At 40.3% G+C, this 13,331-nt stretch overlaps 1 protein-coding gene across 1 annotated transcript; it reads left to right on the top strand.

Annotated features, from left to right (window-relative positions):
- The first annotated feature begins 217 nt into the window (after window positions 1-217).
- LOC104414515 (basic salivary proline-rich protein 4) lies at window positions 218-12,006 on the top strand. Its single transcript, XM_039300924.1, has 3 exons — window positions 218-681; window positions 846-1,124; window positions 11,037-12,006. The coding sequence occupies exons 1-3, from the start codon at window positions 249-251 to the stop codon at window positions 11,744-11,746; spliced, it is 1,422 nt and encodes a 473-aa protein (XP_039156858.1). The 5' UTR covers window positions 218-248; the 3' UTR covers window positions 11,747-12,006.
- The last annotated feature ends 1,325 nt before the right edge of the window (window positions 12,007-13,331 follow it).

Genomic DNA, 13,331 nt, shown 5'->3' with positions numbered 1-13,331 from the left:
TCAAACTTTTCAACCCCAAAGCAAATCCCTATATCCAAGGCGGGCCCCACTCTATCACACTCTTGAGCAACCAATAGAACACAGACCTAAACGACGCGCTGTTTCGTAGCAAAGGCGAGAGGCAAAATCCGAGGGACCGGGTGACATGCTTGCTGACGACGACATAAGTTCGAAACCCACTATAAATCGGGACACTCCGTCGCTTCTAACTCCAACACCATCAGCTTATACATCCTCTTCTAGCCAAAATGAAGCAAACCATGTCTTCTAAGTACTTGCTAGTGTTGCTCCTAGGAGCCGCGCTTTTTGCCGCCACCGTCTTCTGCGACCTCACGCCAACGAAAGGGCACAAACCTCCCCACAAGCACCCCCCTGTCGGGGGTCGCCGCCTCCTCGAGAACGTCCAAGTTGACGACTCACAAAAGCCCTTCCCCAAACCCAAGCCCCCGCACCACCCTCCTGAGCACATCCTCGTTGAAGAGGCCGAACAGGAGGACTCCCACAAGAAGCCGTTCCCCGGCAAGAAACCGCCCCACCACCCTGGCCACATGCTCGCCGAGGAAGTGGAAGAGGACACGAAGCCGCCGAAGAAGGGGAAGGGAGGCAAGCCACCACACGAGGGGCACATTCTCGCAGAGGAGGTGGAAGAGGACGCGAAGCCGCAGAAGAAAGGGAAGGGAGGCACATTCACATTCTCACAGCAGAGGAGGTGGAAGAGGATGTGAAGCCGCCAAAGAAAAAGAAGGGGGGCACAGGAGGAGGCAAACCTCAAGGGAAGGGAGGCAAGCACATTCTCGCAGAGGAAGTGGAAGAGGACGCGAAGCCGCCGAAGAAAGGGAAGGGAGGCAAGCCACCGCATGAGGGGCACATTCTCGCAGAGGAGGCGGAAGAGGACGCGAAGCCGCCGAAGAAAGGGAAGGGAGGCAAGCCACCGCACGAGGGACACATTCTGGCAGAGGAGGTGGAAGAGGACGCGAAGCCGCCCAAGAAAGGGAAGGGGGGCAAACCACCACACAAGGGGCACATTCTAGCAGAGGAGGTGGAAGAGGACGCGAAGCCACCCAAGAAAGGGAAGGGAGGCAAGCCACCGCATGAGGGGCACATTCTCGTAGAGGAGGTGGAAGGCCCCAAGCACGAGCCGCCGAAGAAAGGGGAGGAGCCGAAGAAGGGGAAGGGAGAGAAGCCGCCGCACAAGCCTCCCACCGAGAACTGAGCGTGCCGTAGATGATGTGTCCCTGCATGTGCTCGTTATGCATTAGGAATAAGAGCCGTGCTAATCTGATTATATGTACACTATCAGTGTGATCTTTCGAGTCTTACTGAATGGACAGTCTTGTATCGCTACTCTCTCATTCTCTAGCTCGTCTTTTAGCTATGTTTGTCTTGGAGTCGGCTCTTTCGCTTTGTGTCGGTTGTACGCTTGGTTCATCAAGTAGACCTCGGACGATGTAGATTATTGCGTGTCATCCTATGCTTCTCTGATGTTACCATCGACTCTCGACCGACAAAAAGCGTTTCGATATATATTTACTCAAAACACCTAGAAATTTATTATTTACTAGATGATGCCGCATAGGTAGCATTGATCGGAGGATCCATCGGACGCAACGTATTTTTATACTCCATTACTATAGAGGATCCATCGGACCACGTCCTAAAATATTTGCTTTAGAAATTAGCCCAGCTAGCTAACCGTGGGCTTTTGACATTTGTGACGGTAGGAACCGTCGAATTTTAGCCGCGCATGTTTATGGAGGAAATTGGGAGATAGGTTCCTCTATTTTCAATTTTTTTTTTTTTTGACTTCCCATTGCTTATATTTTCTTGGCCTAAATTATGATTAGATTAGAGGATTTAAAAAGGCCTAAGAAGCACTAATTTAAAAAGGAAACTCTCACAAATCTCATTAAGTGGAATTTTTTAAATATGAAGGATGGAAAAACAAATTAAATACTGAAATATAGATAACCACAAATCACAAGTAAAAAAACGTAATCACTAACTAAAAAGAAATCATCAATAATAAATTAGTAGACAAAAAAATTACCTATTGATTCTTAACTTGTAGATGAAGATACATAAGAACCTAAAACATTACAAGATCAATTTTAGGATCACATGAGTCAAAACTAAAGTTAAAATAAAAAGAAAGGATTTTCAATCGAATCCCATATAAAGTTTCTTTTTATGTTATTAAGTTTCTTTTATTTGGGAATGATATCCCTAAATCTTTTCTCTAACTAGAAAATAATATTTGCTATTTTAAATATTGTAATTTAAAACTTTTGAGCCTGCTTAGATATGCTCTAGATATTTACCTTATATTTTTTTTTTCACTGACGAGTCTTCCATTATCTATCTTTGATACTTGTCGTCACATTGCACCTTTCATTTTCTGAAATAGCAGAACCGTTCCCTACTCATTTCTGTTTAGGAATATAAGAAATGAATAATCATTTCCCAAAACGAATGAAGCATTTATACTTTACGTACTGTGTACATGCGCCCCTTTCGAACGCCACGGATGAGAATTCTAATGGTGCACGTTTTCGAAATTGACGATCTTGCCCTCTTATATTGCTGTTTCACGAGATAAGTGGCCACTTGGCGGATGGCAAGATATGCGTTATGTAAATTTTTATGTCGGAAGGGGCAAGACAGGAATTTTGCTCGAAATTATATAATTTCTTTCACATGGATTAGAAGCTTTAGGGGCCTTTCCTCACCGTTGATCGTGAATATTTTATTTTTCCTCAAGTTGTATTTCTGCTTTTGACTTTCTCGTTCACTTTGCGATATTGATCAATGCTCCCGGGCATTTCCTTTTTCTTATTGTCTTATTTATTCTGGCCACTGATATCATTTTCTGAACAAAATAAGTTTGTTTTTCTGCTCCCAAAAACAGGTATAGAATTTGTGTAGCAATGGTAACGAGAGTCCTCAAAACTTATATGAATTTCATGTATTTAAGTTATAAAATTAATTGCCATCCATCACATTAATTTTCCTGTTAGCTTTTAGTGGATGGAAAATTCAACCCGCTCTTTTCGTTATTCTTTTGCACGCGTGTTGTTGTTTACTAGTAAAGGTTGTTAAAGTACAAAGCGATTTTTGTTAACACAAAAATAATGTCATTTTCCATTAAATTCAAAAACTGAAAATAAAAAATAAAGGGGAAATTAATAAAGAAAGGAGAGAGGGATTGGGTGGGCACGGATGTACAACAAGGGAGATGGCAGCATCATCTCCGTTATTGCCCTTGGCACGAGCTGGCCCTGGCTAGGCCCTAGCCACAATCGAGCGAGGTCCCAAGCATGACAGCTGCAATACAACCTTTGCCTAGTGGCCATAGGGAACCCATGGCCACTAAGCGTTTGCTTGTGGTGAGGGCGACAGCCCTAGTCAGTAACCTGGCGAGGATCTCTAATTATTGTCACAACAAAAGAGGCTAGTATTCTAATCCTTGCCTTCTAGTCACTCTATTTTGGTATTGCCAATTCTCTTTTTGGAATGTTTAATTTTTCTTTAATGGGATGGTTCTTAGTCCAAAAAATAAAATGAAAATTAATTTAAAAAAAGAAGAAGAGGTCATTGGAATTTTCAGTGCAAAAAAAATGGACGGAATTAGCAAGATAGCTCACATTAAAAATAGTGGCAAGTTTTAGGACTTCAAAATTGGAAAACACCGTTATTAGGACTATGATGAATGGATCAACCCAAATTCTCCAAACTTCGCCGTCGTTATCCCATTGAAAATGCCTAACTTTACACTATTCGAAAAAGAACGCGAAAGTCGCTGCGAGCCCAAAAGGCCCAGCCAACGCGGCGGATCAGTGGCGAGCCGTGGACGGAACCTCAGCTTTAGCGGACGACCCACGAACGCACGCTCGGAATCGGACCGCATCTCCCCTCCGTGGACGAAGCAAAACCTCTTGCGGGCTATCGCTAAATTGGAAGGGGAGGAAGACCCAGAAGCGAATTCCGCGAGCGATCGCTTAATTCGAAGGGAAAATGGCGTGTATGCACGACCACAGCTGCGAAGACCACGACTGTTCCTCTAATTGAGTCATCTTTTTGACAGTTTATGCCCATATTTGTCTTTTCTTAAAGTTTGCGCAAGGGCCTAAACTAAATAATAAAAAGTCAAACATAAAGAAAGAATTTAGTAAGCATCTCAATGGGCACTCCAAGCAACTCAGTGGGCATCTTTTAAAAAGGAAAACGAAACATGACACAAACTTTGGTGATTTCATCCAATTTAGTCAACTGTTAAATTGTCACCGAAACCATGGCTTGACTAAAATTAATACTTCATATATTATTTTTGATAGGGATAAGCACAAAACCAAACTGAATTAGTGATTTGGAACTGGTGATTATCGATTTAGTTCTTGATTTCAATGTGGACCGATCCAACCGAACCATCTAAACTAGGCTGATAATTTTTTACATATAATTTTTATTATTACAAATCAATTCTCAAAACCCTAATTTTCCATTCTCTCTCCCTAATCATCCCTCTTGGTTCTCACTCAATCTCACTCCTCTTTCTTGTCACTCTCGGTCTCACGCTATGCCTCCCTCAGTTCCCCTTGCTCACTCAGTCTCACGCCTCTCACTTCTCACTCTCATTCTCAGTCTCACACAGTCATGGGACTCCCTCTTTTGGTGTTTGTTTTGTAACGTACCTTTTCCTTTAATTTTCTAAGAACGGAAATTCCAAATGGAGATTGGGAATCCTAAAGAGCGTTGTTGTTGGTCAGTGAAGAAGCAAGGGGTGAGAGATTTGAGCAGTGGTCTGTTACTATTTATGGGGTGTTACAGAGTATGAGAGTATGTTATTTAATGAGCAAGCGAACGAATGACTCTGCGTAGGGAAAAAGAAAAGAAATATATCCTCATCAATTCTCAGATCCATCTGAGAAATGGTTCCAATTCGATTTGGTTTCAAAATCAGGTGGGTCATTTCACGATTGTGGGGGTGGAAACCATCCCACGCTAAAACTAATCACTCATAATTTTAATGAGTATTTCAAAAAAAACTTTTTCGTACATGATAAATATAATAGGATCTATTTTTTGTAGATATTGATTACAAGAAACAAGAAAGGACTCCATAACGATAACAGGTAAAATTTCCTTAGGATAAGTCGCAGTGGAAGAATTTAGAAGTCCGTCATAATCACATAAACCACAGAAAACGGAAGGATGAGGGATGAGACGTCAAGAACCTTGGTCGAGTCTGCTACGTCTTCTAAAGCTGAATCGAGACTGAGATCCAGGTGAAATACGCACGACGATCCCCCTCGCAACCGATGTCGGCGCTGTTCGAGTCAAAAGAGGATTTTGTTGTAACTAACCCCACGAAGCGAAATGTCCACCTTTTCAACGGTTCACACTGGCATTTGCCACCAAAATCGCAATCCACGATCGCAAATCCTGTAGTCTCCCGATCCGGTCTACCCTGTTTCTCCCTTTCTCTCTCTCTGTCTCGGTTCTTTATTCATTCCGGTGCACGATCCAGTGAAGTCGTTGTCGTGGCTGACATGCGCGGTGACATCAGGTTCGAATTAAGTAATTGCAGGTTGTTCTAGGGAGAAGGGAAAGGAAGATGGCTTGTACACAGAGAACATAGGGTGTCGGAGATTTATGAGGTTGTTTAGTGAGATTTAGTGTGAATGCCATGCTTGAGGTATTAAATCATGCCTAAATCAACTGCTTAAACTTTTTCAATATATATTGAAGAGGGTAAAGGGAGGGGCAATGCCATTTTTATATGTTCAATTTGCACTTTTCAATTTTATTAGTGTTATTAGTTTCTTAATAGGTATGATCTTAGTTACACACTTTAATGTTAGTATGGGTGATCGGTTCTGGACATACAATTGGAAACCAACCCTTCGAGCACTGGTTACAAAAAATTGAAATTAAGAACCAAACCAATTGATTTTATAGCCATTGGCTAACCATAAATCTAAAATAAGTTGTTTATGTGTGAGGGGGAGTATTAGGAAATTTATATAGTCTAATCATGTGACCTCAAAATCTTTCAAAGTCTTTACTTATGCGAGAAAGGGAGTTTCTTCTTATTTAAACAGTAGCCCCCACTTTTTTCCCATACATATGTAATGACTTGAGCCATGCTCACCCCGATTTTCTCCCGGAAAAGCCCTGCATGCATCGATGGAGATCACATAAATCAAAAGGCTTGGACATTCTATGCAGCTAATGAAAATCCACATTTTTATCCCATGTCACAAGCTCGTACTAGACCCATCAAAATGGGTCATAAATTCAATTATTAACCCATAAGGGTTATAAACATATTAGTTATATTGAGTAAATATGTCATAAATGGGTTTAAACATAATATAAGTATTAAATAGATGATATATGGATTTTCAACTTACTTAAACCGAACATATTTCTATGTCTCTCTCCAATTTTTCTCGCTTTCACCTAATCTCATACTTACTCACTCCGCATTCTTATTTCAGAGCATTTTAACGATATGAATTGGATTCATCATGGATTATTAAGTTTATTTTGACCCTGCTTTCGTCCCTTTGGTTTTCTCGGTGGCTGAGCTGTTGGATTACTGGGTGATGCTGCTTTCTGCTCTGCTCGTCCGTGCTGCTGTTGATGGTTCTTCTTAGTTGAGCTGTCTTTTGGTTTGCTTTGCCGGGTGTGGCCTTGGTTTCTCCGTTTGGCTCCCCTGTCTGTTTCTGCAGTTTTGGGGTTTCATTGTCGTTGCCCCTTCTTTTGTTTATTTCTTCCTTGCCTCTGTGTTGGCTTCCGCTGCTGCTTGTACCTTCTCTGTTTTTCTGGTGGAGCTTTCCCCGACTCCCTTCCACTTGGATTGACGCCTGTGTCTTTTTTAGTGCAAGTTTTTTGGAGCCAGTCCTTTTACTGTACTTTTGTGTAGCTCTTCATTCAAAAGTCAATATTATTCTTATCTCTTACCAAAAAAAAAAGAGTCAAAATAAATTAAATGAGTCTATTTGGATTAGACTATTTAAATTCTGACCTAAGTCATCTGTTGTTTGACGGGTTGAGCTCATACTAACAATTTTTCAATGTTTCAATTTTTTTCTTTTTGGTTAGAACAACGTTTTAATGTTCCTCCCCCTAGTTTTCGTGCAAAATGTTACTTTGCCGAGATAAGGAAAAGAATAGACAAGACGATAATGACTAGGGGGCCCTTTTCTCATCGTCTCTAATGCCTCCACGTTTTATGTACGTATCAAATCAAGGGTCACCATCTCAAATGGGAAACCGAGAAAAGACGCCGCAAAATCTCTCCTCTCTCTCTCAACCTGGACCCAGCTGGTCAAAATCTCAAAGGCTCACATGCTTTCCATTCATCAGCGCATCAATTTGAACAGTGAAACTTGCCCAATGTCACGAAGGCTCGTTGGGTTGCGTGTGACGGGCTTCGTTATTCTTCATGTTTGGCATGACTAGGACGCATATCCTTATATTAAAATGATAGGCTGGCCCAGTTAGGCATATAGGTTTTACGAAGATAATTTATTCACTGATAATATATTTAATACTAACCACAAGTAAAAGTCTCTGGATTATCCTTTATAATTAAGTCTAGTGGAAGCCTGTGGTTTAATGAAGGTACTTGACTAAATCGCGATTGGACAAAAAAAATTCACAACAAAACGAGAGTGTTCTATGTTAACTTGTAAATTCCCAATGAAAGATCAAGAAAATAACTAGGAGTTGAAGTACGAAGGGAGGGATGAAAAGACCATGTAAAAATATGCAACGATAATATATGCATCATGCATCACTCTTTCAATCTATGATTTAAGTTTTCAGCCCGTATATCTGGGTGATAATCATCTCAATAAATACCTCCACTATTGTGTCATGATACTAGTATTTGGGTCATTAATGGGAGATATATTAAGGGTAACCCGCAAATTAATACATTGAGTTATGTAGAAAATTGAAACTAATGGGCCTGTCTTCCTCCATCTTTGTAGGATGAAGCTTTTTTCAACCAATTTTCTGATTTAGAAACATGGGTATAACCCATATTTAGACGAAACTTATAGCGCTTACACGATCCCTATTTATCTTTTTTTTTAAAGTATATATCGGAAAAAATTAAGTTATGATTATAATCGACACGTATCTTAATTATGATTCACTTACAATCCTTAATTTGCTTGCACTTTAGCAATATACATAGTAAAATTACATAATATAGGAAGACGGAGGAAAATATGGCCTTTTTAATTAGATAAAATTAACTTTAAAACTATCATGGATTTGAACAGTTGTGTTTGGATAGTCCAATACATTAATTGATGAGAAAATTGTCCAAAAAATCCTAAACCTATTAAATTTTGCTAAAATAGTTTTACACTTTCAATTTTGCCGAGTCCTAAACTCTTTCACTTTTTACTAATTGAATCCATTCAATCAATTTTTGCAAGAAATTGATGACATGGACACCGATCACTCTACATGGCATGGCCAGACCGATATAAATATTTTTTTTAAATATTTTAATAATCTTTTTGAGATATTTTCTTTTTAATTTTTTTTTTTACTTTCTCTTTTTTTTTTTTTTTTTACATTATTTTTTCTAGATTGAGAGCCAATGACCCTTGCTAACACTTGGGAAGCACCAACACTATCCGGGAGCATTCTTGTCATGTTAGACACTCTGACACGTGTTCGACACTTTTTGGCACTCTATTAATAAGTGTTGGAAAATTCAACATCTAGTCAATTCTCCCAACACTCTTTGGTATGTGAGTTTGGAATTCCAATATGCGAGTTCAAGATTTTGTTATATGATTTCGACACGTATTTGGTCAATTTTAAAAATTTTCAATAAATGAGGGATCAAAATGCAAATATGTAAAAAAATATTAAAAATACGAAGAGGAAAAGAAGAAAAACATAGTTTTCTCTTCTCTTTAACTCTCACTTCTTGTAACACACAATTCACCGCCCAAGTTTTTTTTTCTTCTCATCTAACACACTCTGACACACAAGTCCAGAATATGGATTGTTTTTTTTTTTTTTCTAAGTTTTATAGATTATTAAAATGGAGTTGAATTTGTCAAATTGAAACAATAGATGATATTAACAAATGGTAGATTAATATTTTTAGTGTAAATTCATTCTAGGCTCTCTTTTTATTATTTGTTTATTTGTGAATTTGAATAAAATTAATTTGATTAAAATAATCATGTTTATAAAAAATATACCTTTAATATACAACGAGGTCTTAACATGTTGAAATTCTTTAATTTTTTAGAAACAATATGTTGGCATGTCGTATTGTATCGTATGTCGCATGTTGGTATCGGTGCTATTTAAGATGGCACTAGGTGAGGGAATCATGGCCCTCGCTCTCGATTTGGCTCATGAGGGCATCGTGACCCTCGCCTAGTAGTCAGTGAAGACGTCGTGGCCCTCACCCAAAGTAGACAAGGGCTGCCTACCCTTAATCCAAATAACCATAAAAAGTAAAGAAAAAGAAAGAAAAATTCATAAAATTCAAAAATTAAAAAAAAAATTTATCCATATCAATGTTGGCCATGTTATGTAGAACAACTGTCATCCATATTAACAAATTTCAATCAAAATTGGCCGTATGCACTTAATTAGCTAAAGGTGAGAAGGTTTACAAATAAGAACTCAATTGGCAAAATTAAAAGATTTATGATTGAATTGACAAAAGTGTAATAAGTTTTTAACTTTTTGAGCTATTCTCCCTTAAAGAACATAGTCCCATAATAGTTATCCCTTCATGTGAAACAAACTAGGGAATAAGTATGTCATTGTTACTCTTGCTTTAATCTAGTCCCATGTATTAGCTAAGCAATTATTACCATTATTATTATTATTATTATTATTATTATTATTGTTATTATTATTATTATTATTTTGGTCTAATCCCATGAACTTAACCAGTTTTAAAAGGACTTGTAAAAATGCGTCCAAATAGCTGGTTGTGGATTATACGAAAGGAATAACATTACCTTATTTCAATTTAAGAATTATTAAACTTATCACCGCCATGCCCCTCTTATCGGTATTAATATATCTAGTATTGTTCTCTTTTAAGATGTAGTTTTATGCCCATTCGCTCATAAACAAGTCTTTGGTTCCATATCAACCACCGCCTTCCAACATAAATTCAATCTGTGGTTGCATTGTAAAAGCTTTTCACATTGAAGGTAAGAGCCTCTACTACTCCAATGTGCTATGCGTGTGAATCTACTCCTGCTTTTCCAAGAAAGAGAATTGTCACAAGGAATTGAGAGATCAAGCACTCCCAACGTCCGAAGATGGACCCCACCATATTGCCATCCGGCCGTGCAAATCTATCCAGTGGGAGCAGTTAATTAGAGAGATTAGTTAATTAGGCATTAGGCTGATTGTCAAACTTAGAGAGATTAGTTAATTAGGCATTAGGCTGATTGTCAAACTTTTCTACCCCAAAGCAAATCCCTATATCCAAGGCGGGCCCCACTCTATCACACTCTTGAGCAACCAATAGAACACAGACCTAAGAGACGCGCTGTTTCGTAGCGAAGGCGAGAGGCAAAATCCGAGGGACCGGGTGACATGCTTGCTGACGACGACATAAGTTCGAAACCCACTATAAATCGGGACACTCCCTCGCTTCTAACTCCAACACCATCAGCTCATAAATCCTCTTCTAGCAAAAATGAAGCAAACGATGTCTTCTAAGTACTTGCTAGTGTTGCTCCTAGGAGCGGCGCTTTTTGCCGCCACCGTCTTCTGCGATGGCCACGATCCCAAGCCACCGAAAGGGGACAAACCTCCCCACAAGCACCCCCCTGTTGGGGGTCGCCGCCTCCTCGAGAACGTCCAAGTTGACGACTCACAAAAGCCCTTCCCCAAACCCAAGCCCCCGCACCACCCTCCTGAGCACATCCTCGTTGAAGAGGCCGAACAGGAGGACTCCCACAAGAAGCCATTCCCCGGCAAGACACTGCCCCACCACCCTGGCCACATGCTTGCCGAGGAAGTGGAAGAGGACGCAAAGCCGCCGAAGAAGGGGAAGGGAGGCAAGCCACCGCACGAGGGGCACATTCTCGCAGAGGAGGTGGAAGAGGACGCGAAGCCGCCAAAGAAAAAGGGGGGCAAGCCACCGCACGAGGGGCACATTCTCGCAGAGGAGGTGGAAGAGGACGCAAAGCTGCCGAAGAAGGGGAAGGGAGGCAAGCCACCGCACGAGGGGCATATTCTCGCAGAGGAGGTGGAAGAGGACGCGAAGCCGCCGAAGAAAGGGAAGGGAGACAAGCCACCGCACGAGGGGCACATTCTCGCAGAAGAGGTGGAAGAGGACACTAAGCCGCCAAAGAAGGGGAAGGGAGGCAAGCCACCGCACGAGGGGCACATTCTCGTAGAGAAGGTGGAAGAGGATGTGAAGCCGCCGAAGAAAGGGAAGGGAGGCAAACCACCGCATGAGGGGCACATTCTCGCAGAGGAGGTGGAAGAGGACGTGAAGCCGCCGAAGAAAGGGAAGGGAGGCAAGCCACCGCATGAGGGGCACATTCTCGCAGAAGAGGTGGAAGAGGACACTAAGCCGCCAAAGAAGGGGAAGGGAGGCAAGCCACCGCACGAGGGGCACATTCTCGTAGAGGAGGTGGAAGGCCCTGAGAACGAGCCACCGAAGAAAGGGGAGGAGCCAAAGAAGGGGAAGGGAGAGAAGCCGCCGCACAAGCCTCCGACCGAGAGCTGAGTGTGCCGTAGATGATGTGTCCCTGCATGTGCTCATTATGCATTAGGAATAAGAGCCACGCTGATCCGATTATATGTACACTATCAGTGCGATTTCTCAAGTCTTACTGAATGGACAGTCTTGTATCGCTACTCTCTCGTTCTCTGGCTCGTCTTTTAGTTATGTTCTGTTTTGGAGTTGGCTCTTTGGCTTTGTGTCGGTTGTACTAGACCTTGGACGATGTAGATTATTGCGTGTAATCCTATGCTTCTCCAATGTTACCATTGGCTCTCGACCGACAAAAAGCGTTTCAATATATATTTACTCAAAACACCTAGAATTTTGTATTTGCTAGATGATGCCGCATAGGTAGCATTGATCGGAGGATCCATCGGACCACGTCCTAAAATATTTGCTTTAGAAATGAGCCCAGCTAGCTAACCGTGGGCTTTTGTGACGGTAGGAACCGTCGAATTTTAGCCGCTCATGTTTATGGAGGAAATTGGTAGATAGGTTCCCCCAGTTTCATTTTTTTTTTTACTTCCCATTGCTTTATATTTTCTCGGCTTAATTTATGATTACATTAGAGGATTTAAAAAGGCCCAACAAGCACTAATTTAAAAAGGAAACTCTCACAAATCTCATTAAGTGGAATTTTTAAAATATGAAGGATAGAAAAACAAATTAAATACTCTTTACCAAAAAAAAACAAATTAAATACTGAAATATAGATAACCACAAATCACAAGTAGAAAAACGTAATCACTAACTAAAAAGAAATCATTAATAATAAATTAGTAGACAAAAAATTACCCATTGATTCTTAACCTGTAGATGAAGATACATAAGAACCTAAAACATAACAAGATCAATTTTAGGATCACATGAGTCAAAACTAAAGTTAAAATAAAAAGAAAGGATTTTCAATCGAATTTCATATAAAGTTTCTTTTTGTGTTATTAAGTTTCTTTTATTTGGGAATGATATCCCCTAAATCTTTTCTCTAACTAGAAAATAATATTTGCTATCTTAAATATTGTAATTTAAAACTTTTGAGCCTGCTTAGATATGCTCTAGATATTTACCTTAAATTTTTTTCCACGGACGAGTCTTCCATTTTTTTATGTTTGATACTTGTCGTGACATTGCACCTTTCATTTTCTGAAATAACAGCACCGTTCCCTACTCATTTCTCTTTACGAATATAAGAAATGAATAATCATTTCCCAAAACGAATGAAGCATTTATCCTTTACGTACTGTGTACACGCGCCCCTTTCGAGCGCCACGGATGAGAATTCTAATGGTGCACGTTTTTGAAATTGACGATCTTGCCCTCTTATATTGCTGTTTCACGAGATAAGTGCATTCCACGTGGCGGATGGCAAGGTATGGGTTATGTAAATTTTTATGTCGGAAGGGGCAAGACAGGAATTTTGCTCGAAATTGTATAATTTCTTTCACATGGATTAGAAGCTTTAGGGGCCTTTCCTCACAGTTGATCGTGAATATTTTATTTTTCCTCAAATGGTATTTCTGCTTTTGACTTTCTCGTCCGCTTTGCGATATTGATCAATGCTCCCGGGCATTTCCTTTTTCTTATTGTC

Source organism: Eucalyptus grandis, chromosome 8, assembly GCF_016545825.1.
Source record: "Eucalyptus grandis isolate ANBG69807.140 chromosome 8, ASM1654582v1, whole genome shotgun sequence".
In the NCBI taxonomy this organism is placed as follows: Eukaryota; Viridiplantae; Streptophyta; class Magnoliopsida; order Myrtales; family Myrtaceae; genus Eucalyptus; species Eucalyptus grandis.
This window is presented reverse-complemented; position numbering and strand designations above follow the sequence as displayed.